Source organism: Blennius ocellaris (assembly GCF_963422515.1).
Source record: "Blennius ocellaris genome assembly, chromosome: 13".
Classification (NCBI taxonomy): domain Eukaryota; kingdom Metazoa; phylum Chordata; class Actinopteri; order Blenniiformes; family Blenniidae; genus Blennius; species Blennius ocellaris.
The window spans coordinates 19,540,665-19,566,853 of NC_137662.1; the positions used below are offsets into that span (position 1 = coordinate 19,540,665).

Genomic DNA, 26,189 nt, shown 5'->3' on the forward strand with positions numbered 1-26,189 from the left:
ATATCAGTCTGACTTGTGCAGGCAAAGTGTGAAACTATTTGATGACATAACACCTCCTCATCTGCGCTCTTCAATACATGCCTTGTGGGTTAACAGCTTAGTTTCTAAATTCCCTCCACAAATAACAAATTAGAATTTGAAATTGCAAAAGAAAATAAAAAGTGACTAACTGCACATTATCTAAAAAAATTCACATTGGGCTGTTTATTTACCAGTTTCATGCTTGCAATTCATCCGTCGACCTGGGAACTTGTTTTATTAGAAATATAGTTACTTTCCCAGTCATCAGCTCCACTTGAACGACTACAACTAAATTGGCGAAATGCAGCTCCACACTACAATATTCATACTTCTGTTTGTAGTTGGGTCAATTCTCATTGTTGACGGATCAATATTTAGAAGACAGCTTCCACTTTCAAATAAATCTATCTAATCTATCTATTATTCACATAATAGTCATTAAACATCAGCCATATCGTTTCTCTCCATGGTATCATGAAATGGAAAAAACATTCTCATAAGAAAGTGATTTACATCAAGGGGAATAAAATTAGATCGATCACATCCTTGGACATTTGATAAATATTACATTTGCCCCGCATAAATTACTCGGGATGCTTTTGAATCAATTACACAGATGAACCTTGTTAAGAAAGTAATGGAGAGAATATGTGGAATTCATGTTGACAGTGGAAAATGACGTCATGCCTGAAGAAAGCCAACAAAAGCAAGACGAAGAAATAAATACTGAAATTGAACATTTAAAAGTTAGAAAAGGGATAGGGCACGGTGACACTGCGCGCGCGCGTGTGTGCGTGTTTCTGGGAGGGGTTACACCCACAGTCATGCAAATGAGGTTAATTGATCACTCTAAATAACGCCTTGGTGTGGATGTTACCACTCTTGGGATGTCCCCTGGTTTAACCCCGTGGACCGTGGACTTGCCCCTGTGTGAAGGCAGAAGTGATGTATTCTTAAGGAGCTGCTGACGATGACTGTTGCGCTCTCCCGTGCGCGCGCGGCGCACCTCCGCCTTCCCCCTCCTCCTCCTCCTCCTCCTCTGCGCTCCGCTGCGCGCAGCGCAAGAGAAGCTCAGTCAGTCCGATGGAGACTCCGCCTGGAAGCGGACCGTTTCGGACCGGTTTGTCAACATGAAACACATTATCACCGAGGACGCACTGGAGGAGCATCTGCGTTTCTTGCGGACACCTGTCGGGTGGGTTTGCGCACCTTCGCCGGTGGTTCAGTGGCTCCTAAGCGGCTGTGCGCGAGCCTTCTGGGCTAAACAAGTACAATGTGAGTATAAACTAGTTAAACTTTGTAGGGAAAAAATACATATCTTTACCAATTCATGCGTAATTTGAGAAGATGTAAACAGAAGAAGAAGAAAAAAAGCCTAGTATTGATTGACATTCTGAATATCCAAAGGGTCAATTAGAAACCATTACAGCTCTGTGTTGATTTGTTTGAGTCCAAAAACGAGCTGGAAAGCCATGGAAAGCCATAGCTCTCAAAGCTAAATTTAGTCAAAGGGCTTTGTATTGTTTAAAAGTATCTGTCCTCCTGGTCAGAGACCCTCACTTGAACAGCTGCAGCATATCTCAGCCATGCCTCAGAGGGGTTGAAGACATTCGCTTGACCAGAGCCTGAATCCCAAACAGGAATTTGTTGTGAGATTAAGATAAACTGGAAACACAACCAAACACTCCCGACGTCATGCACTTATCTTGCCGTTATTAATGTGTTTATTGTGACCTAAGGAACCAATGTCCTCTGTCAACATCTCCCCTGGAAAAACCTTGCATTGTGCCAGACTGTTTTTTCTCATCCCACCAAGCAGGGGGGGAGGGTTGATATGACACAGACATATTTCTGTTCAAGCCCATTGCTGGGGTGTAGGTCTGGAGTGAGATCTGTTGGTGTGTGAGACGTTCGTACGCTGACTCTTTCTGTGTGACATTTAGTCCATTTTCCTCCCTCAGTCCATTGCAGCTCTGCACAGAGAGCTGAGTGGATGTCCTGACCGGTAGGCAGATGACCTTTGGATAAAGTTGCCTCTGTTGACTCCCAGTGCTCCTACTGAATCACTGCAGTCACATTATATTCTTAATTTGGAGAGTGGGTGAGTTAAAGCGGGAGAAGATAGTTAGATAGTCTAACTGTTAGCGCCACTCCCCTGGAGCTACAGACACACACACACATCTAAGATCAACCTGATTGTCGCTCTCCACCCTGAGGTCTCTCTCCTCCGGGCGGGAAGGTTTTAAGTTGCCTACTCAAATTTGCAGAACAATTGTTGTGGAGCTGCTGTCAAAGCCATGCTTCTTTTGGCAAGGGCCAGTGTTCAGAGGCTGAGGTAATGCTCAAAGTATGAGAGGAGAAGAGGGGGAGTGAGAGGTTTGTACCATGTCAGATTATTTAGACTGGACTCGGGGGGTCCGCCACAAATGGAAGAAAAATAATTCCGTGACAGAGAATTAGGAATGTGGGAGGGCTGCATGATACTGAAAAAGTTTTGGCAACACCTCAGTGCCGCTATTTAAAGAGGAGTTCACCTGCGATAACCACAAGCCTCAAAACCGAAAGTTTGGCCCCCAGATTAAAATGGATTTTTTTTTTTTATTACATCTGTCACTGCATAGTTGCTCTCCCCGAGCCGCTGAGTAATTTCCCAAAGGATGATGTATTTCATGGGGGTTTTTCTTTCTTTGTTTTTCTTGTCCAGTTGATGATGTGATGTTTGAACATCCTATTCCCGACAGAAAGGTTTCGCTTTGCTGGATAAACTGATTTTTCACATGTATTCAGTCACTATTTCCACTGAAATGTAACTCAGATTGAATTTGCCAGAGAGAGATTTACCTCTCCCTCAGGAGTAAATTCCCAAATATCTTTGTATGATAGTGATGTTCACTATTTATCTCCCCCGCAAAATCATTACCACGCCAGCAGAAATCTAATTAAATATGAGTAAAGTGGTGTGTTTACCTCTCATGGCTCATAGTGGGAAACATTTACTTGCAAAATTAAATCATTGTAGGATTAGATCATCAGGTTACACCTAGTTTATCACATTAACTTCTACTAAACAAGTTCTAATGAAGCTTTGAAGTGTTTTGTTTCGACATAAAGCATATTTAATGCTGTTGTACCTGAAATCATTTCATATTGTTCTGCTTTTATCACCATGATCACAGCAAAACCATCTAAAATGGTAGTGATTCAAACTCAAGGTGGTGCATCACATCACACAGAGGTCAGGCCATTATGGCGCCGGTTGCGTTCTGAAACAAGGCTATTTTCAAAGTCATTATTTTCAACATTTTAACCAAGGGAAGCTTTAAAAACGTTGCGCGCATTAGAACTTAACTCCAAACGGATTACATTCTGCAATTAGCTGCATGTGCACTGTGGCCCTGAAACACGTGCGAGTGGCCAGCCAAGACAAACGTAACGTATGGAAGCGATGCAGTGTGGGACAAGGCAGTAATCCAAATGAAACATTGGCAAGGACATAATGAGTCATTTTGAAGATCTGATTATTATGTTCACATTTCCTATTCATTACAGTCTAAAGGAGGAAATACAACATGAGGGTCACAATGACGTAATCCTCTCTACCGGGTCACTTTTTTCACATGAAATGACTTTTTTTAATGTATTTTTTTTCTCTATCACATTGAGCGTGTGAACAGCTACTGCTTAACACGAGGTAATCAAGAAAACCAGTACAACCTGTGTATCGGGGAGGAAGGCCTTCAAATATTTGAATCCATCTTTGTTCTTACCACTTTCAAAATCAGTTCCAACTGCACCAACTGGTTTGTCTGTATTTGTTTTGTACACTGCCTCTGTAAAGTTGAGGTCACAACTCAAGATGAGACATGCATCAGTTTCAGGGAGACCAATAAATTTTGATCACTGACAGTACCGATGACATTTTTTCAGAGAAACAATTAAATTGCCAGATGCTGTGACAAATGAATTCAAATGAAACCGTGACATTCATGTATTGCCCTGTGTTGTTTGCCTAAGGCATTGGGAGATCACTGAGGACAGCAACAAGAAGAACAAGAGTACAACTTTTTGAGTTTCACCACTGACCAATGTTGGGACAGTGGTGAGTATTGTGGCCTCACAGCAACATTACCAGTGTTTGAATCCAGGCTTGGCTATGTCTATAATAATGGCAGAAATTCGATCAAATACTGAGGAATACAGTAGTGGTTGGGACCTTTGTGGAGTCTGCATGTTCTTCCTGGGCCCGTGTGGGTTATATTTGTGTACGGAGGCTAACTTTTACAATCCAAATGCACGTTTGGCTGGACAAGTGCTGTGACTGATCTGTTCCAGGTACCCCATGTCACATGGCTTACACGCGACCTCCTCACATCTTTAGCGCTGCTCACTGCCTCTTGTCCGTTAAACAGTAGCCTCCTTTAAATGCTCTGGTATTCACACTGTCGTCACCCTGGTTTTACGGTTCCGCTGAAGCAAACCATGTCTTGCATTAATAAAAACATTCATGCAAATGTATACACTGACATGTGTCCCTAAATACAGTGTGAAACAGGCGTCTGCAGCTGCACTCCAGATGTTAAGGTGAACCGTCGTGAAAGTAGCAGATTAATATTTAAGCATGCATCTGTTTTGTTTCGCGCATTTAAAATGTTAATGTTTAGATCCGCTCACTCATATTTTTTTTTTAAAGTTATAATTGAAAGAGGAAAAGTAGGAATGGTGCAGCGTGATGAGGTTGATTTAGTCGTTTTCCTGTGATACTTTGTGCTCAGATGGAGCTTTAAGATTTCCTGTGAAGATTTAATCCATCATCCGAGAGAAAAAAGAAACCTGGTGTCAGGGTTCCTCTGAGCAGGACGTAAATGTTGTCTTTTCTTCAGATTGCGTTGACTCCTCATTTGTTTTTGTTTTTTTGTCAACACAGGGAAAGTTTTATTATTATCTTGGTTCGGTGTCCCATTTGTCTTTCTTTGACTTCCCTATCAACTAGGGAAGCCGTCTTATTTCCTTTCTACTTTCCAGCACTGGTGTTTGGCCAGTGTCTCAGTCACAGAGTGTACTCTGTAAGGTCAGACTGTGTTTACACAATTATAAACATGGAGACATGATTAAAAGATGTTTTTGGAGAGGCGAGAAAATGTGCGCGCTTGAGCGCTGCTTCTTCTCTCTTTTGCTGAATTTGTGGCGGTGGTGGATCCTCTTCACATCCAGTGGAGCTCATTGATGCAGAGTGTTGACGCCGAACAGAGCAGTTCATCTGCATATAGCATGCAGTATTTTTGTATATGGATGAGCTCTGTGATGATTCTGTTTATCATTTGTTGCTTGGTCTGTATCTTTGCCACAGAGGATGAGTTCTGTCTGACTGGCATCATTTTATCATGTAGATAGAGGGGGGGGGGGATGAGATCTTGGAAAACACAGTGCATAATGAGCATGCCTTTGTGTATATACATGCATAATGCAAATGTGTTTGTTAGCAGGGTTTGTGCACAACCGGCACCCAGTTTAAGACCTCCCACATATTTTCAGAGAGCAGTTTACATGTGGAATGCCGTCCTAAATGCAAGTTCATTCAATACAAGTTTGATCCCTTGTCGCCCTTTCCTCTGTTGACAGAAGGCGATTCTTCATGCATATCAGCAACGAAATACCTTGAAAATTTGACACGCTGGCGAGAAATAGTAGGAGCTTTATTGTTTTGTTCAATTTATAGCCAAAATATCACCACTGAGCATGTTGCCGATGACTAATCAGTTAATAAAATGCTTTGGACAAAATAAAGAAGGGAATTTCAGTTTTGCTGTGCTGAAGTACTTCAACAACATCAAAGATAAACACAAAACCGTCAGTCTTTTTCTTTAAAACTCCAGCATCATGTCAACAGTGACTGAAATAATTGTGATTGATGGCTTTATTTTTAATCTAGTGCCATTATCATTTTCAAAATGTTGATGAATGAGGGATGAGTTATTTTTTTCATACACGCTTTGGCCTGAGCTTGCGCTTCAATCACAACTCTTGATGACTGAATGGAAAGCCAGGACAAAGATAAACAACGGAGATAAATAAAAAGTGAGACGAGGTTGTTTCAGTATGATAGGGAGGATTGGGATTTAAAAAAACAAACAAAACAAAACGAGTTCATTGAGAGGTTAGAATTTGTAAGTGAGTTTTCTTGTTTTTACTGTACTCTATGTGTTGAAATCACATTTTATCTCGGCTCTGGAGAGAACGCAGCTCTGGGTAATATTCAGATAATCTGATAAATGTGGCGTGTAAACAATCTAACACTTTGCTTCAAACAAGAATGACTAATATCTCACTTTTGCTTTGGTACCAGATTTGTCTTGACATTTTTGTGCTCTGAGGACAAAAAAGGCTTCTAATGCATGATAAATGCATTTTTTTTTTTTTTTTTTTTTTTAGGCATTTCCACTGTGGGATTACACTTCGGTCAATCCCACCTGCTGTTTGTTTCCTGCCATAAATTGATTTTTTTTTTTTGAGACAGAGGAAGTGTCAAGGCCGTCTTTCTTGCTCAAATCGCTCACAGTTTCTATTTCACCCCCTCTCTGTGCTTTACCCTTGACTCTCACTGTCCTCTTTATGCTCTGTCACATTTTGAAATCTCTCTCTTCTCTCACACTTTGAAATTTAGCTTGAACCAGAAATTAATCTTTCATGAGAATATTAGATTAATGGATACAGAGAACAGAGAAGGTAACAATTACCTGGATTCGTAGAAAAGAAGATATGCAATCGCATGCAGCAAAAGAAGAGGCTGTAAGAGTAGAATTCACGATACTTATATTTCCGGGAACAGTCACAAATTACATTTTACATGATTAAGTGCTTAACTATGGAAATACATGACTGATACCAAGCATCACTACTCAGTAATAAACTACCACAGATATCAATCAATATTCAGCAAGGTGTTATCACTGGCATATTAAAGGTACCACTATCTACTGATATTTCATTAAATGAGGGCTGCAACACCTCTACTGGCATCAATAAAATAAGCTATTTTCAAAATCCCAGCAGCGAGCTATGCTGGCTCGGAGATATCGGCATGCATTCCTGATAAGTCTGCTCGGGCTACGAGCTGTCCCATTATGAAATCTGCAAGTGTGTGAGGGCTTTCATTTGGACTTTAAAGCAGGTCGTGCACATATTCATCACTTTTCAATGGATGCAGACTTTAACCAATGGCTTATAGCATTGTTGCACATTAAAGCGGAATAGATGAAAGCTAAGAGAGAGAAAAAAAAAGTGGATTTTCATGTGCAGAGATCATGCTGTGTGCCCTGTTTCTAACATCTGTAGTGTAATTTCACTTGTCAACACGTATCTGGTTAATCAGCGTGTGGAGTACATCACATAGTTGTGATTTAAATGAATGATTCACTTGTTTCGGAGTGTAAAGAAGTCATTTTATATTAGATTTAAAAGTAGATATCGCTGATACTGTGCATGATAAGTCAACAACTGATCTAATTTGGAGATCTACAAAGAGATCTTGCTGCTGCTCATCAGATGTTCAACCTGATACTGTCTTTGATTAGTTTCTTCCCGTCTTAGTATGGACAAACATCTACCTCCAGTGTTGTTTTGCAGAGTTCTTGTGAAAATATATCACTTTGGATGGAGAGAATCTGATGACGTCAGCATAACAACATCAAATATTATTTCTTTCTCCGAAGTGGACATGACTTGACTGAAAGATGACAGAAGTGTTTGAGTGCCCTTGTGAGCTTATTTGAATTCTGTACAAGTTTTGCATATAAACAGTACGTGAATACCAAAAATTCCAGGTCTGTATGTGTTGCATATCAGGTTTTGTGTCGCCAACAAAGACCCCAGGCAGATTTCTCTCCTGTCAAAGTCTATCAGAAACTTTTTGTTTTGTGGAAAAGGATCAAGTATTATTCACTTTCACATTGTACGTGATCAAGCTGAGTGTTATTCCGCATGTATTTTTACAGTCCGTTTAGCATTAGTTGAAGCTGCATTGCTGTCGACAGCTACGTCTGACTCTCAGTAAAATTAAAATTAGCCTGTATCCAGAGGAGCAGTGATTTATCTGCGGCCCCAAATAAACATCCGCCCACCTTATTACGAGCTGTCCGCTGCTATCTGCATGTTCTATCTGAGCTGCTGCCGCTTCTTGTTAATGTTAGTCCAGAAATCTGTATTCTTTCCAGAGCCGGTGTTATGCTATACATGGCTTCTCAGGGATGTGTATTACCCGGTGGGATCACCTGCAGTAGAGCGCTTAACTCAACTTAGACAACTCAAAATGATGACTGCGCTGACAGCTCAGCCAACGTGACTCATTTTCAGTAACCTGCTCAATAACAACAAAATCCCCAAAGAAATACTTAACCAACCGAGGAAATGCCTGCAAAGTGATTTCGAAAACATTTTACGCCTCAGTGTCAGGAATCATTACTGCGCCACTCCTGAAATACTTACGCTTGCTTTATTATTTGTCATGTGGTGGGAAGAGAGCGCGGAATAATGAACAGTGTGGCAAGTGTGTGCATGTCCACCTGAGTCAACACTCAACATAGTTCTCTCTGTATGGAAAAAAAAAAACTTTGATCTTGAAAAAAAAAAAAAGAAACCTCTCCAGGTTAACAAAACAAAGCTCTATGTGGGACTTCAGCTCACATAGAATAACATCATCTTTTTTTTTTTAAGTTTTGAATTACAGAGTAACTATTATTCTGACCTTGAACGTTTTCTTGTCGTTGCATGCGCTCTATAGTGCTCATTGAAAAGTGGGTGATCATCATACATTAGACCACGACCGACCACACACACACACACACACACACACACACACACACACACACACACACACACACACACACACACACACACACACACACACACACACACACACACACACACACACACACACACACACACACACACACACACACACACACACACTGCAGCTGACCTCAAACCTTTTATAGGTGTGTCCTGTTGAGGGAGGAGGGCTACAGTGTGAAAATCACACATTTAAACCTCTGAGAAGCAGTGACGTTCCATTAAATACCCCAGTATTAAAAGTACCCACACTGCTTCTTCTGGTATTATGGGCGATGACTGAAAATACTTCTACGGTTGGCATTGCATGGCACTTTAGGTGAAAAACCATATGTCGTGTTTTAACAACTGTTTCTGTTTTACAGGAGGCCCAATCGAAGAGTCGAAGATGTAAGAAATGAAGACAAATGATTCCCTGGAAATTAATAGCATGAAGTCCCCGAGGTGAAACCTGAGCTTTTCTTCAAAAAAAAAAAAAAAAAAGAGAGAGAGAGTGAGCTCCTTATGTGTCACGATGTCACTGTCGGAGTTCAACTATGGGAATGGTGCCGAAACGGCCTACAAACACAGCCTGCACAGCCTGCCTATGGGTGAAAACTATGGCAAAAAATCTGTCAGGACATTGTTTGACCTGAGACACATGAACGTGTCGGAAAATGTGCACTTCAAGTGTCCTCCACTGTTTGTTTTAAGTCTTCGAAGAATCTCAAAAAACAGAGTGGTTAGCTTCCTGGTGGGCTTGATAATGACGTCTTTCATCATGGCTTCATACATGCTGGTGTCGGACAAGAAAGGACTTCTGTTCATTCTGTCACACTATCAGATCTCACCTGTGGGCGTTGGAACCAGCAATGGATCAACAGACGTATTTGCTGAAAATAATGCTTTGGACATGAAAAGTCTGGTGAAACTAATCAACTCCAAACAGGATTACACACAGAGGAAGGTTCCTGAAGAAAAGGACGTCATTGAGACAGACTCTCATGTAAGTCGGATTCATTGGTCCATCACTGAAAACAACATTAAACATTCTTGTTGGTCCAGGTTGAAATGTTTTGGTTCAGCAATGATAAACATGCAAGGGCAATATAAATCAGTTCAGTCTTGAAAATGTTTACAGGTTACAAGTGACATCTTCAGTCCTACACCTACTAGTCAAGCCCGCAGTAAATACCAGTCCTGAAAAGCTCATAATGACCAGTAATGTCTGTCACTAAGTGCAGCTGAGGACTGTGGAACTGATGTCACTGTGTGCTAATGCTGTTATGATGCGTTTAAGGTTTGTTGTTGTCACATTTCCATAATACAATATGTAATTTGGCAGTCTTTAAGAGAAAGGCTGTGTCATTTCTGGGAGTTAAGTCACAAAACACAGATACAAAGATATTAACACAGATGAGTCATTAGGTTGAGTATGTATCAATGGCACATGCCACAAATATTGATTAACTGTAATTTTAAAGCAAGAGGTAAAACCAGTAATGATGCATCCATCCATCCATCCATCTATCCACACAAGCAGAGGGAAACATGCAACAATTAAATAGTTTAATTAAATAAAGTCAACATTATTTTCCACTCTCCTCTGGCCCCACTGAGCAATCGGAAATCATTACTGAGCACTGAAAATCTCACCACCGTAACACCAACATGAACGACCTTCACCATTTACGTCTGTGACACATCGCAAGCAGCGTGCTGTATATCCACATGACATGAGGTGTTTTCTCCCACTGGTTTTTTTTTTTTATTTGCCTGATAATAGACAATATACATATTGCAAACAGATTGGCTCGGCTTTTGGGTTAACAAAGATTCTTTCATTCATACTCACAAGTCCTCTCCAATCCATCCAGAAGAAAAAACAACAACAACAAAAAACCTGCTCGTCATTTGAATTTAATTAAAATATATCAAGAACAATTACTGATATCAAAAGCCAGCCACGTGCATTCAGGACAAAAAAGCAGAATGGCAATTTTTCATTACAAAGGTATTTGATGCATTCAAAACCTCATGGCCGGCCACGATGGCAGATGATTACACTTAACCACTCCTTATAGCAAAGTCCCTCAAAATATGACCATCAGAATACATTTTCATCTACCATGAAGTATGACAGTCATCAATTGTATAAAAATTTAATCTGTGGCTATTGAGGAAGCATGAGATCTCATATGTGGCGGCCGCCTTTAAAGCCGTTTGTCTTCCTCAGTGTGTATTTTGCTTGAATTTTTATTTTGCCCTTGTGCTATTTCAATGGAATTATTGATTGTTTTGTATTACTGCATACATTCCCAGCATTAGAAGAGAGTTCAGCAGCTTAAAATAGCTACAATGGAAACTGGGCAGAGGAGGCACAGTAGGCTGGTTGTTCCCCTGAGACTTTCAAATGTGAAGTTTGCATGTTCTCTCTTTTATGGAGGAGGTTTTCTTAGAGTTTCCTCTCACGTCCAGAAAACACATTTTTGAGGGGGACACTATTGAAGGTGGATGGATGGCTAAAAAGAGGACCGTAACACCAACGAAATTGTATATTATGAGTGTATTCCAGGCTTGGCAAATGTTGATAGATTAAAAATATACATTTACTTTACATAGCCTCCATTTTGAACCAGTACTTTTGATTTATGGAAAGAAGTGACACCAGTATTATAATCTTTCTCCAGAATTTTTATAAGCATTTGTGCTTAAAGCACTATACCTGACAGATATAGTCAAAATATATAGTAACAACAATGTCAACCCTTTCATCTGCTGCACATCTATCACACATATTTATTTATTTTTTTGTTGATTAATATTATCCTCAATTTGCCTACTTTAAATGTCCTTTTCCCTGCAGATGTTCTCAGTAATTCCCCGTCATTTCTTGCCTGGCATCAAGAGCCCTTGCTGGTATGAGGAGTACGCAGCTGAACCCGACCGTGATCCGTACAGCAGCAACCACTTTTTTATTCACTCGAAATACTCCAGGACCCTTAGTGAACGGCTGAAGGCCAACTTCCACCGGCACATACGCCACCGGGACGGCAAGCACGTTCGCCTGCGCTGCTTGCCGTACTTCTACATCATTGGCCAACCAAAGTGCGGCACTACTGACTTGTTTCACAGGCTGTTGCTGCATCCTGACATCAGAGACAATGGCATTAAGGAGCCGCACTGGTGGACCCGCAAACGCTTTGGTGAGCCGCTGAGACGTCTATCGCATCTCAATGCGTTTGTCATCACTCATAATACTCCATGTCATAATAAACCACGCTTGGTTGGGTTTCACAGTATTGGAAAGTGAACAACAAAGCACAATTTCTTCATATCTGGAGTGGCACCCGGGGCGGTGTTCTGGATTATTTGAGTTTGTGTTGACTTATTGTGTTGCCATATTATGAAGCCACTTGAATCACTTTAAACCTCATTAGCTCATCTGTCTTATTTTATGTTTTGATATTTTGAAATGTTTTGGTTCCAGTTTTGAGTTTTCTTGACAATTAAGCTAAATCATTAAAAGAAACTGCAAAGAAAGTTTGTTACATGTACATTTAGTCAAATAACTCTGAAAGTTGAAATACATTATGGGAAAAATAAAGATTAGATTGTATTTTAATGTACTCTAATGTACTGCACTGAATTCCAGCGGTATTACGAAGAAGCATAAACATGAATAATGCCAGATTGAATGCTGTCTATAATAACTCTTCTGCAGCTATTTCTTTTTTTTTTTTTCTATGACTGGAGCATTTAGTCTCAATAGTTGTTTTAAAAGATATATTTTAGAACTACGGGACAATGTGTCTCTCCAGGCTGGAGGCAGTTTCTTTCACTGCTTGTACAATCAGCATTGTTAGGAGTTGGTATCTCAAATTATTAGATATTGACAATGGTTGACAAGAAGGACCCACACAAGTTTGAGTATTGTGTAACAAGATTAATCCAGATCCCAAAAATCGGACATATTGCCGCACACAAGTGACTTGAAACACCAGGGCACTAAGGAAGATCCAAAAACAGGCCAGGAAAAGGATACAGAAAAGCAAGAATGTAAGGAGATGAATTGGTGATTGAGAAGGGTCTATATATAAACATAGTAAGTGGGGAGTTAAACAGACACATTTGATAGACTCAAAAATGAGGGCACACAGAGGAGATCATGAGACTGGAGACAGAAAGCGCCTGAAAACAGGCGAACTTCAAGGCAGCCCAGCCAATAAAAACCCGAAATATAAATGAAATGATGGAGCAAGGCCAATACCTGAAGAAAATCAGTCCTATGACAGTCAGCTGTCACTGACGCGCTGTTGATTCTCAAGTTGAGGGTAAATGTGTTTTTCCAGGTTCAAACATTCGTCATCAAAAGGTTTCATTACATAACAGTGTATAAAAGAGTGAGTGATGAATGTTGTTTCTCTTTAACCCCTGGTCCAGGTTATAAACACACCAAAGATGGAGCTGAGGAAAAATACAGTGTGGAAGATTACCTGGACCTGTTTGACTTGACAGCCCAAAAGATCCAAGAAGGCCTGAGTGGAAATTCATCTGGAGACCACCGAGCACTCCAAACCATAACAGGTGAACACATGTGAAAGTGTGTGTGTGTGCGCGCACACAAGTGGGTGCGGATGATTTGGTATTGTTAGTGTCTATTGTGTGTCACATGAATTGTTTTCATTGTGTATCTTCTGCGAGACTTTAAAATGGATCCTGACCATGATTCAAATCAAAGTCCATTTTGTCTCTCTCTCTCCTTTGTTGGGAGACCTCACTCATTTTCTGAGGCGGTCACCTTAAAAGCAAGAGCCAGAGGGAAATAGCGCTCACATTATGCCAGGTATTTTGTGGCCAAAACCAAAAAGGCTGGTGTCTTTAAAAGTGAACACACAAAGTGAAATGCCTCTGGCGCCTCTCCCTCCTTTTGGCTGTTGTGCTTCTTAATTTAATTGGTGGGAATTGTGGCTGGTTATTGAAAGTAGTGGTAAAAAAAAAAGGTTGTGCTTATTAAATGATGCAGTATTGGGGTGAAATAAGGAGTATTGATTTTGTTTTTGGAAGGGCATTCAATGTCCTCTGATTATAATCGTTTGATTTTTGTTTCTAATAGGAACAGATGTAGACAGTGGAGGTTCATTATTTTGCAAAAAATGGATTTGCTTGGTCAGTCAAAAATGTGATTTAGATGTGTGTGAGTGTGTCTGCACAAACATTATGAAATATATTTATTTTGCTCCATATAATATGAAATATAGTGAATCTCTAGTCAAGTCCTTTCACATTTTTTTGCATATAAACACATTGTTGAAAAGGAGTAATAAGACAATAGATAAAGTTCAATGCCATCTCTGTCAATCGTTACTAGCAATTGGCTTTTTCCACATGTGGTATAATGTATGTCTTCATGAAAGTGCTAATAGATATTCTAAAAGACTATGTATGAGGCGTTTATGGTTGTAAATGTTTGAATTTACACATGAGTGGCCTGTATTTGAATCTCTTTTGTCTATATATCATTAGCATGACCAGTTGTGCTATTACCCATACAACTGTTGTAACATGTTTGAAACAGTTAAATAAAGGTTGTTAAATATTAAAACACACTTGTCAGCATTATACCTGAATTTTTGCACTGTGCTGTTATTTTGACCATAAGACTTTCTTGACAGGCGATGGCAGTGCATCCACCATGTGGGACAACCAGTACTGGAGCTTTCTGGACAGAGACAGACAAGAGGCAGAGCCCCGCTTCCTGGTCCAGGACTTCATCCACACAATCAATCCCACTGCCAAAATCATCATCATACTCCGAGACCCAACAGAGAGGTAAAACGAGAGCAATCATTTCATCTGATCGTATAGACACAGATCGTTAAGTCACTTCAGTCTTTCCTCTCATTCATAAATGTTGCCAAAAGATCCTTTTTAATTTATATAATGACTTCAAACTCTTTTCTACTGTGTTTGCAGGCTTTACTCTGACTACTTGTACTTTAAATCTGCCAACAAGTCGGCAAAAGCCTTCCACCAGAGTGTTGTGAAGTCTGTGCAGTTGTTCCAGTCCTGTCTCGCTGAGAAGTCGCTTCGTTCCTGCACCTATGACGGCAAACGATACCTTGCCATGCCGGTGAGAGAAATTCAATGTTTCTATTTGAAAAGTCTGAAAGTGATTCCAACTTTTAGAATAGAATACACTAGTATTTCTTACTGTGGTTTCAGAAACACTTCCTAGCTCCCTGACAGGGTTGCCAGAATAGATTATGTGATCTGTCAGCAGTGCGATTCAAACCTGCAACCATCCAGTCACTCGCTCACTTCCTTAGGGGGTGACATCACCATACAACATCTTTCAGAAACACATTTGTGGTCAACTCTAAGCGTCTCCTTTGAAGATTTTACATACAACCTTTTTATTGGCCCACATTTTTCTTATTTTTCAATTTTTACAACAAAACCAACTGCTCAACAACATTGCTCAGCACAGGAATTAAAAAAAAAAAAAAAAAAAATATATATATATATATAAATAAGAAGAGTGAACAGCCCTGTCTACTCTCCCAGCACATCCCAAAGTTTCTCGATCTAACTCTATTGGTTATAAATGCTGCCATGGGACCGTTGTGAAGAACGCTCACCCAGCTTATGAATGTGTGACCTAAACCAGATTTTTCTCGGGGGAAGAACAAATAGGGCCATTCTGCGTGTTCGAGGACCTTCTCCGCTTCCAGAGAGACCACAAGAACATCCCTTGCTTGTTGTTGACATATCTGAATTTAATAACCTCCATATGTTATTGCATGAGTTATGGACCTTAATAAAGCGGTTTGATTTTTTTTTTTTTTGTATGATATGAGGCAAAAGATCTTTCACACAGGTTTCCAAGGCTTTAGGTAGATTTTTAAGGTCAAAAGTAAGCAGCAAAATAGGCCTGAAGGAGGCTCAGCTTTCTGGGCATTTTCCTTTTTTCAGGATTAATAAAATGTTGGCCTCCCTTAATGTTGGAGGCAGAATACCACTGGCTCAGCATGCTTTCTCTCTTGGTTTCTTTGTGCTTTTCGGTGGCATGGTGCAAGAATGGCTCAGAACATATTCACTGATGTCTGGTGGAGATACACAGACAGACTATCCAATAGTGTGTGTAAAACAACTTTAATATCAATGCTGCAGCGCAGAGCTCAGCAAGTCGACGATCTAGTATTTGCAGCATTCGTGCATGCTTTCACACATTCATCCTCACAGTGTGGATTTGATGTTGATGATACTTTGCTGATGAGGTAGCGAGCCTTTACAGTTCCATCACTGGTTTCTCCACTACTCTGACCATTCATCAAAAGTACATACATTTAAAAATCACAGTCAATATTTTATGGCCAGAGTGGACCCTTTGGCAGGCTGATGTATGACATTCCTGCTTTATGCCATCCCTGCCACTAAGAAAAAGAAAAAGTGCAAATCACATTTGAGGGATTGGGAAGTTATTGCTTGAATCATATCGGCTGTTTTCAATCTATTTCGAGGGGTTTATAAATGTGTGTCTCTTCCACCTGAGGGCCGCAGGGAGAAAATGCGAGGCCCAGGGTGTCCTGTCAAATTTATACTTTTCTAATTTTCACCTTTCTCTATTGTGGATGATTCTCCTGCTGTGACAGGAAAACTATAACCTACTTACTGCAGAGAATCATTTTAGCACCTTCTGCATATATTCTTCCCTCAGGAATAGGCTGAGATATGAGCTCTGTCAGCCGGTCACTTGTAATCACAACATGTAGGGAACAACACTGTTATCATGGGAGATTTACTGCAGTAAAAGCACCAATCAGCTGTGCCCGAGGCTGATGGGGAGGGGGGGGAAAACGGAATCCAAGCTCAATCTGACAAAATAGTTCACAGAACCCCCTTCGATCTGTTGTTGTGAGACTCTAGATATGATTAAGATGTGGGTTTGTTAAAGTGTGTTGTTGTGCCTTCTAATGGAACTGCTGTTCCAGGACGTGGTGTTCAGTGTATTGTAGTGCCCTCTTGAGGATGTGTGCTGTCTTTACAATTATATGTGTCAATAGAAATGGTCAATGAAAGGATATATATAAAGAGAAATCCATCCATCCATTTAAAAGGCTTTTATAATTCGATACCAAACATCTTAAAACAGCATTTCATCAAACATGCAGGTGAATTATTTCCACATTTGTCTTACACAACTTGTGGATATTTTTTCTTTTTATCAATAGAGTGGTATTGATGTGATCATAATTATTTTCCTCCCTCAGGTGAGACTACATCTGGGATTGTACATCGTCTTCCTGCTCGACTGGCTGACAGTTTTCCGCAGGGATCAGATCCTTGTTCTTCAACTGGAGGACTATGCAGCCAACATCAAAGTGACAATCAAAACAGTGTTTGATTTCCTGAATTTAGGTGCGTATACACATGTACGCATACCACACAACAGACGTATCAATTAGTTTCTGACAAACCAACATACAGTATAATGACTTTTGTACAGCACAATAACTAATACAGTACAATAAATGCGTTGAATGGTGCAGGTTGCATTTTTATATCTATATATTCAAGTGCCATTAGCAATCATTAAAAATACTCCAATGTAATAGGACGTAATCATGTAAAGATTTCAAGGAACACATAATCATTATAGTGTCACATCAGGTCAGTCAAACACCTGGATATCAACCTGTCCAGTTTGGAAGCAATACTGACATTGAATCAATTTCACCTCCTGGTGTCATGGCAATTGGGCAGACGTCATTTGAAGAGGAGAAACCATGAGCAAGGCAACTCGTGGTATGATGAGGCCACATCTGGAGCCCACATCAGGAGACACCAGCTATGTTATACGTATACAGTGGTCTGCTGGTGTACATTACACCACAGACTGTTCAGACCTTGGTGCCCTGTTCCCGGTCCAGATTCTGAATCTACTCCTCAATGTATTATTAATTTAAGATAATAATTATTCTCACATTAATTTGTCATCAACAAGCTGCACTAAGTAATCAATGAAAACAGGGGTAATCCATTCACTTAGTTCAGAGATGTTTGAGGAAGTGTTCCCTGTATTATGTTGAACAATGTATAAGGGTAGCATGCCAAGGATTGATTGATTCATACATGCCTATATGTGAGTCATAATGACCAGTTGACCAGAGCATGGTGGCATGTGAGGAGATTACAATAAGTAAGAGATCTCAGGGCACCATGGTTTGCAGAACTTGCCGGTGGCTGGAAATGAAATCGAGATCTTTGCCAGTGTATTTACTCTGTCTGTGCTTCGTTTCAGGCCCGTTGCCGCGGCAGGTGGAAGCAGCGCTGACCAAACTCCCCATGTCCAACACCAGGCGGGCTGCCGACAGAAATCTCGGTCCCATGCTTCCGGCCACCAAAGACCTTCTCAGGGAATTTTACCAACCTTTCAACCAAAAACTGGCCAAGGTGCTGGACAACAATGGTTTCCTCTGGAGTGACACTTGAAGCTGCTTCAATATGGAGGAAATGTGATGTGACACAAATAAGTAAAGCAAGAAGCGAGAGCATATAGTCTAATGGAAGAGCTGACTCATATGAGTGTGAAATTATATGAAACTGCATTGGGGTTCTTGGGCATTTATGTGGTGTAATATTTATTTGTTTATGAAATAATTCCGGTGACTACTCAAATCAAGACGATACTTTAGATGATGATACCAATTTCATTTTAGGCTCCATGATTTGAAGAAAATTTCAACTATATGTCTTAAGTTTTTACTTCATTTTTACACTTGCATCATTTATTAATGACATATAAATTGTGGTGTTTATAAATTGGTTATTTAATAAAAGCATATGTCACATTTACATTGTTCCACTCCCCCCACAAAAAAATATGGTGTAATGAAATGACGTGAAATATTACTCAAGTTCATAACACTGGATTTTGGAAAGAGTCATCAATTGTCATAATGAGAAAGATAAAGACAATTTGAAGTTTTAACACACACACACAAAAAACAGCACTGTATAATTTTCAAACTAATATTTCAGTAGAATTTGAACATGTGATCACAGGTTTCATACTCTCTGCTGTATCTTGGAATGGTTGCATCAAAACGTCAATAACTGCATACCAAATTAAAGAATAAACTCTCAGGTATAAATGTGTTCATAGGTTGTTTTGTATTTTCTTTACCTGTGGGATAAGAGTTCTAATGTTTTATGGGGTAAAATCACAATAGAATGCAACAGATAAAGAAATAAAAAATAGAAAAACTCAACCATAAAAACAACAATAAAAAATATGCAAAATAAACTGGATTTAAGTGTATTTTTACTTGCAAGTTGCTGAAGAAACAGGTTTATTTATTTATTTATTTTTTTAACATTCAGATGTGGAAAATGTACATTTTGGGCTCGCCATGGTCAAGACATGTTGACACACATAACTAGAAACCTTCAGACTCTCCTATTGGTAGTTCCAATTGGGTTGATTAGTGGTTACCATTTTGAGGCTGTTTAAGCATCGCTTATACTTGAAATTGCACACAGATAAGACGGTAAACATTGTGTGTGATGTTTACATGTTCTACGTGAGCGTGCGTGATTCCCTCTCTTTGTGTTTGTCCTGTGGACCAGCGACATGCCCAGAGTGAACCCTGCCTTTTGCCAAATGTTAGCTTTTATCCCATTTTAGAAATAAATAGATATAGAAAGTGAAATGATCGCTGCAAAGGAAAGTTAAAGCATTTACAATGGGAACTATTCAAACATAAAGAAAAAAAATGATTTGTACAGGACAAATTGGATGCACGTAATCTGAAAAGCTCAAAAAGATGGTGTGTTCAAACATTAAAAAGATATAATATCTGAATGAGAACAGATTACCTGAGTTATTTTTAAAATGTGCTCAAACACAATGACACTGTAGAAAAGTATTGATATGATCCCTTTATTTTACCTCTTGCATTGGGTGACAGACAAATGTGCCATTGCATTCACAATCACAAGAGGGCACTAAAGCAAAGGAAATAAGTTAACATGAACCCATCCTCAAATGGACTTGCTGGATGTCTCACAGTTGTTATACTGTATGTGGCATACAGTTCAGGTCTTGGGGGAAGAATGCAGGGTAGACTCTGGACAGACAATATAGAGCTCAATGGGGTGAAAGCCAGGGCACGGTATTACACAGTCAGAACCAATATTACCAAAGACAATGATGTTAAGGATAACGCAACAGTCATATGCACACACAGCCAGTCTCATATTCTGCTGGCACTTCAAGATAAATCTTGTGTTTTTTTATGATTAATTCCTCAGAAGCAACATGACCACGTATCCATAAAGATATGCACAAACACTATTAAATCACATGTGATCCAGATCATTCTTGGCAGCATGTTATGGTAATGAATCATTACCAGAACATGCCTTGGGACTTGACTTGGGACTCGGGCACAAAGATTTGACTTTGACTTGCAAAACAAGGACTTGGTCCCACCTCTGGTAATGATCTTCCTATAGTCCAATATACAAGTTGGAATCATCTCCTGTTCTCTTTATCAGATAGCGTTGATGTATTAGGATGTCATTATGGTGCTAGATGAAGCTTTTGTTAGAATTCATTCAACTTTTTATTTTTCATTATACTAATTCAGAATGTTGGGTGCATTAACATGGTGCCCCTTAGATGCTCCATCACACTGAAAAGACAGCGACAGTCACACACACCCACAATCCATCTACATACGATATAGAATGTATGTATGTTTCCAGACTATAAAAGGAAATGAGAAAACCCAAATCATATGTTAAGGCCACACAGGAAGATCCTGAAGCTCAGACTGGACATCTATCTAAATGAAGGGCAGTGACATTTCTCTGAGAATTGTGCTCTTTCAATTAATATCAGCAGTTCTACAGCTTCAACATTTGCCGCACCGGATCAATTACAAAGAATCGCCTCAACATTTGGGGTCTTTAAAGACTAATTGGATTTCTGTTTGAATAGTCACTGTCCCATTGTGTTGCACCGAGTGCACGGTATATTAAGTGAACCCTTCTTGATTGAATTGGTCCTCAACGTGGATTCATTCCTCATGCAAATGCTTGAAGTCGCCCTGTCATGTGGGAAAATTACAACTCTTCTCTGCCTTTCATTTGATGTGATGACCCATTGCTATTTGCGCCTTTCAGATTACAGGTGACCTTTCGCCTCAGTCCTTTGTTAACATGTGCTTAGCTGAGAAAGGTCAGAGAGAGGAGGACCCGTGGATGGGAATTACCTCGCTGGGCTGTTTGATTATTTGCATTCACAATCTCATTTGTATCGCAGATGTCGACGGTCTCATGAGCTGCATTGTCGATGATGTCGCAGTGAGAGAAATGTCAGTCAGACATGGCCGACTGTCCTCTCTCCGCGATATTGACGTTAATCCTTTCCAGGATTTTCCGAGGCGGAAGAGACTGATAAGGTGTGTTTTGACATGATTCCATTTTGTCAAGGACGTTAGGTGTTTGATCATGCACATAATGATGTGTTTGAGTGTGTGTCTGTGCATGCATTTAAGGAGCCTGGATGGTTTTAGAGTCAACTGAACACTGGTATCCTTCCTCCTCTTCGCACCCATTTTCACAGTTTCAACTCATTCACACCTGGGAGCTGACAAGAAGAAAAATCATCATCATCATCATCATCATCCCTGTGACACGAGCAGTTTAATCGCAAAGGACTGATGTTATGTGTCCTGCTCAAAAGCACACCAGAAATGGTTACTCCAAAACAAGCATTTGTCTCACTCGACAAGAAAATAAAGGAAATCATTACAGCACACGAATAGATGAGGTTAAAGGAATTTAGGTCCAAAAGCAACAATGTTTAAAAGCCAAAAAACACCTTGAGATAGAACAGAAAAGCCCACTATGTTTCATCCTGCAGCCCATCGTTTGTTCTGTCTCAATAAGAGTCTCAGCAGCATAAATAACAGGAAACGCTTTTTTGCTGAATTTGTTTTATTTTTAGCCTATAAATGTCATTCACGCATCTGACTACTTGTTCTAAAACATCTTCCCTCCTTAGTTTTGTGTACAGCTCATCCGTGAAGACTGGAGCTAAATTAACACGCCGCGGATGAGAAAGGCAATCGAACCTCCGAAGCAACCTCTGCTCACTGATTAGTGAATCAATGGAGAATGCAATGAATAAAGATCATCAGGCGAGATCGACAACTCCAGAGGTCTGAAGCTGAATGAGACAGACTGGTAATGGAAATACAAGGAAAAAGAGAAGAAGCATCATGAGGATGTTATTCTTAGAACTGCTACAGGTTGAGTTACGCATGGAACCATGGAAATGATGCAGTTTGTTCAAGTTGTAGGTGCGACAGACTTGAATTACTTCAGATAGTTTTCATTCAATTCAATACATAATTTTCACTTGACTCCAAAATGAGTTTGGTTTAGTGTATAAATAGTACCTAAAGAAAATATAATAGAGATAGTTACTAAAGGATGGATGACCTTCACCTGTGCCAAGCAAATCTTTGGAATAGAAATTGGAATTATTTTTGTCAGAGCATTTTTTTTTGTAATTTGTATTTATTTATTTATTGTTATTTTCTGTGACATTTTAATAAAAAAAAAAAAAGATGACTTTTGGGGATTTAAATTTTTGGGGGGCATTTAAGAAATTACAAGAATTGCAGCATATTATAGCATATTTGTGTCGTGACAGCAAAAAACCAAAACAAAAATGCTCACCTCATGATTTTGTAGATGACCAACTAATATTAGTTTTAGTTTGTTCATATTAATAGTTTAATTTAATTAATTAGTTATCCCAATAATAAATAATGATTTTTTTTCCCCCTTGTCAATGTGTATTCTCACAAGCTTTCATTTGTTTTTCTATTCTTCTGTTTTCCATTTTGAGGCAGTGATTATTTAAAAATATATCTTGTAAAATTCTTTATTTTGTGCACAATACTCACATCATGTTTCTATAACTTCAGGAATCCCTTTCCTTTTCCCTTTCTTTTTGTCTACCTGATAGTTTTGCCTCATTCAATGTGCAACAAATATTTTCTCACACGTGTTTCACTCTGTTTTTTTTGTTCTGTTCTCATTGCACAGTATTGAAGAATGTTTGTTTGTAGTTTTGTCAGTTGCTTCCTGATTTGAACATTACTTGAATGTTTTTACTTGTTTTGGTTGTCACTGCCTTAAAAAATAAACTCCTCGTTTACCTTCAGTTGTATCTCGACCCCCGGTTCTTACGATGCTTAACTCTAGTTTTCTGAAGGAGAACAAAAACAAATGAGCAATTTAATCAAAAACAAAAGTAATGTTATGCAGTTACTGATATTTTGCTCCAGAACCTTAAGAAACAATTTCAACCAACAAAAGATTTTTGTTAAAGCTTCTTGCAACCTGATTTCCACGACACTACAAAGCTTTCAATTGCCTTAAAGTTTATTTATGTGTGTTAATGTATTTTCTTCTTTGAAGTGGCACATTACAACACCCTCCAACAACCACAGTGTGTCCTGAGTGGCCTACTAAGCAGTTGGTCGGTACTTGACAGATGGAGGAGGCAGGTGAAGGTGTGTCAAAACCTCCTGGATGCATTTGAGGCCGAGGGAAGCTCAAATCAGTATTATTGACTGTGTAGAACAACACGACAAATACAAGACATCCTGAAGTGATGAGTGATGAACCAATGAACAAAAAGCCAAATCCCTCAAAGTTAAATGTAATTTGACAAAGATGCACATATGCATTGTTGCACATTAACATGCCTGATTGACTCATTTACTTTGGTTAGTGGGATAAAGATGCTTTAGAGGCTGGAAAAAAAAAAAAAACAGATGATTCAAACACAGAAGCATCCAGCAGCAAGGAGGCTTTTCCAAAGTCACGCTCATGTTTGCCATCACCAGAACTTTTTTGTTACTCGGGAGAAAACTGAGTGAGTTTTGGATTATTAAAGAAAAGCCTTCTTTGTGGAATTTAGTGAAATCGTAACCACTGAAAATGCCTTCATATCATGCTATAGCTAATAGTCAAGTGAGCATGATTGTGGGAGGAAGCTGTTTTAAAAAAGTAGTTTCATATTTATAAATCACTTTGTCGTGTGTTACTGCCAGAAGTACTGGCTTTACAATAACCTGTTGCAATATGCAGAGTTATTCCTAAGAGAGATCACTTTTTTAACTTCTTATATTTTTGAAATGTATACTCTAAAGCAAAATCAGTTTTTAATTACAAAGGTAAGGTTGGCTTTACAGCACATATTATGTAGAGTAGGGTCTGTAACCCACAGCTCTGGAGCCTATTGTGACTCTTTAGTTGCTTTCTGAAACTTTCTAGAAATTCAATATAAAAAAAAAACAAACAAAAAAAACAACAACACTTTTTTATGTCAGTTTTATTTTATTCACACACCAGAAATTTTCTCAACTGCACCTTTATCATCTGACTGAAAAGGTTTATGAAAGGTAAAATAGCTAAAACAGACCAAAGTGCCTCCGACAGCTACAAATGAAAAGAAAAAAAATGACACAAAAAAAGTAGAGGTAAAAAGCCAAATGGATAAAATGGCTAAAATCAAAAAAGCAGCTAAAACCTTGAGAAAAGGTGAAATGGAAATAAAAACAAACATGATGGTTGAGAGTCAAAAGAGTTACAGGAACTAAAATGTATAAAACATCTGCGCAAACTAAAGAAAAACTAAAGATAAAAGCACTTATACCTGCTACTAGAACAAAGGCAGCTGATGGTACATTTTCTTGTTTATATTGAAAAACTAATTAGAAACATATTATCTGTGTTTTCCTCATTTCATAGGTTAATTATGTTTCCCCAATTCAGGTAAATTACATTGGCGAGAAGGGGACAAAATTGTCAGTTTTGATCATATAGGTTTCAGGCCGTTAAAGGAAGAAATGTATAATAGACAGTGTGAGGAAGGTCTTTCTCTCGGGGAACAAAATTCGAGACAGATGGACAAAGACATATGAAAGATATGATCTTAGGAGACTTCAAGCAACATCCAGTTGCTGCCAAGCAACAGGAACCTGTGCCGCTATGACAACCTGGAAAGAGGACCGACGACACAAACACAAAACAAAACAAACAATCTACGAGGGCTTGGAGAGCCTCGTTTCAGGTGTTGTGGCTCAGAGCCGAAGAGAATAAGACTCATCCACACAAAAATGAAGCATGACAGCACAATGCTTTCTTTCTTTCTTCCTTTCTTTCATTTAGTTTATGATTTTTCCTCGGCTGAACTGCTTTTGCATTCATCCCAAAACTTTCAATCCTCCGATACGATGCTACTCGCTGTGACAAAGATGAAGATATAAGTGGCGGTATCTTTGAAGCAAATACATCAATGACCTGACTCTGACATCAGTGTCGGCTTTGAAGACTGTAAATTGCACACATCAGTCAGGATGACTAATTCAGCTCAATTAATCCAATTACATGACAGTTCACTGGATCTGAATCACTCTCGCTGCTGTAACACTAAAATTCATTTGGTAATTTCCCTGACTGGGTCCATTATCGTGACATGTTATGACGTACTCCTGAAAGAGCCTTGTAGAACACTTTCAATCTGATTGAAATATGTATTTTCCAAGAAAAATAAAAGCTGGCAAAAGGCAGTGTGAAAATGAAGATACTGCCAGTTTATTTCCACAGTGTGCTGATGTGGAAATGCGTCAGAAAAATAATACAGGCATCAGAGATCATCATCCACAGGATGCGTGTGCTTGAAGGTGATTGAGTGTACATTGTCAACATATCGGAAGATGAGCTTAATCCACATTCACCCTAGTTCAGCCTGTTTAGTCTTTAAAAAAAATATTACTGTTGACAGCAGTTGGAATAAATAGGAAATAAAAAATAACCAAGCTGCTCTTATGAATTAGATGCTTTTTGAAACACTTGATGTTGTGCACTAAAACTCACATACCATTTAATCTCTACACCTTGAATTCAATTATAAAAGTATTTTTAATTAGATAGTTTTACCAAGATCACATTTAAAAAGTTAAGATCTGTGAAAAAGGATTCCCCTGACTGCACTGTTTGCCCCAAAGTGCCTAAAGCAACTTTTCTTTCAAGACATACTGAAATATCTTTAATGAGCAGAACTGAGACCAGGATACATTTTCCCACATGATTCAAATGATGTTCAAAACAAAGCTGGTTTTATTACGGTACAGTATAGTAAACACCCTCATTGACTTCTTAAGCTGATTTTGGAAGTGATGGAAATGCATAGTGCATCTTTGAAATAAATATCTTGTCATGTGGCCTGTAATTCTGTTTATTGTAGTTGTGTT

The 26,189-nt window shown here is 39.2% G+C and overlaps 1 protein-coding gene across 2 annotated transcripts; it reads left to right on the forward strand.

Moving 5' to 3' along the window:
• Positions 1–1,120: 1,120 nt before the first annotated feature.
• On the forward strand, positions 1,121–19,100 carry LOC308138205 (carbohydrate sulfotransferase 15-like). 2 transcript variants are annotated; one of them, XM_080507227.1, is made up of 9 exons: positions 1,121–1,296; positions 9,231–9,598; positions 9,689–9,850; positions 11,711–12,050; positions 13,288–13,431; positions 14,520–14,676; positions 14,821–14,977; positions 17,118–17,265; positions 18,149–19,100. In XM_080507227.1, exons 2-9 carry the CDS (start codon positions 9,380–9,382, stop codon positions 18,337–18,339), a joined length of 1,518 nt encoding a protein of 505 aa, XP_080363353.1. In that variant the 5' UTR covers positions 1,121–1,296; positions 9,231–9,379; the 3' UTR covers positions 18,340–19,100. The 2 variants fall into 2 exon arrangements, with proteins under 2 accessions (XP_080363353.1, XP_080363352.1); XM_080507226.1 differs by having other exon boundaries at positions 9,231–9,850.
• The last annotated feature ends 7,089 nt before the right edge of the window (positions 19,101–26,189 follow it).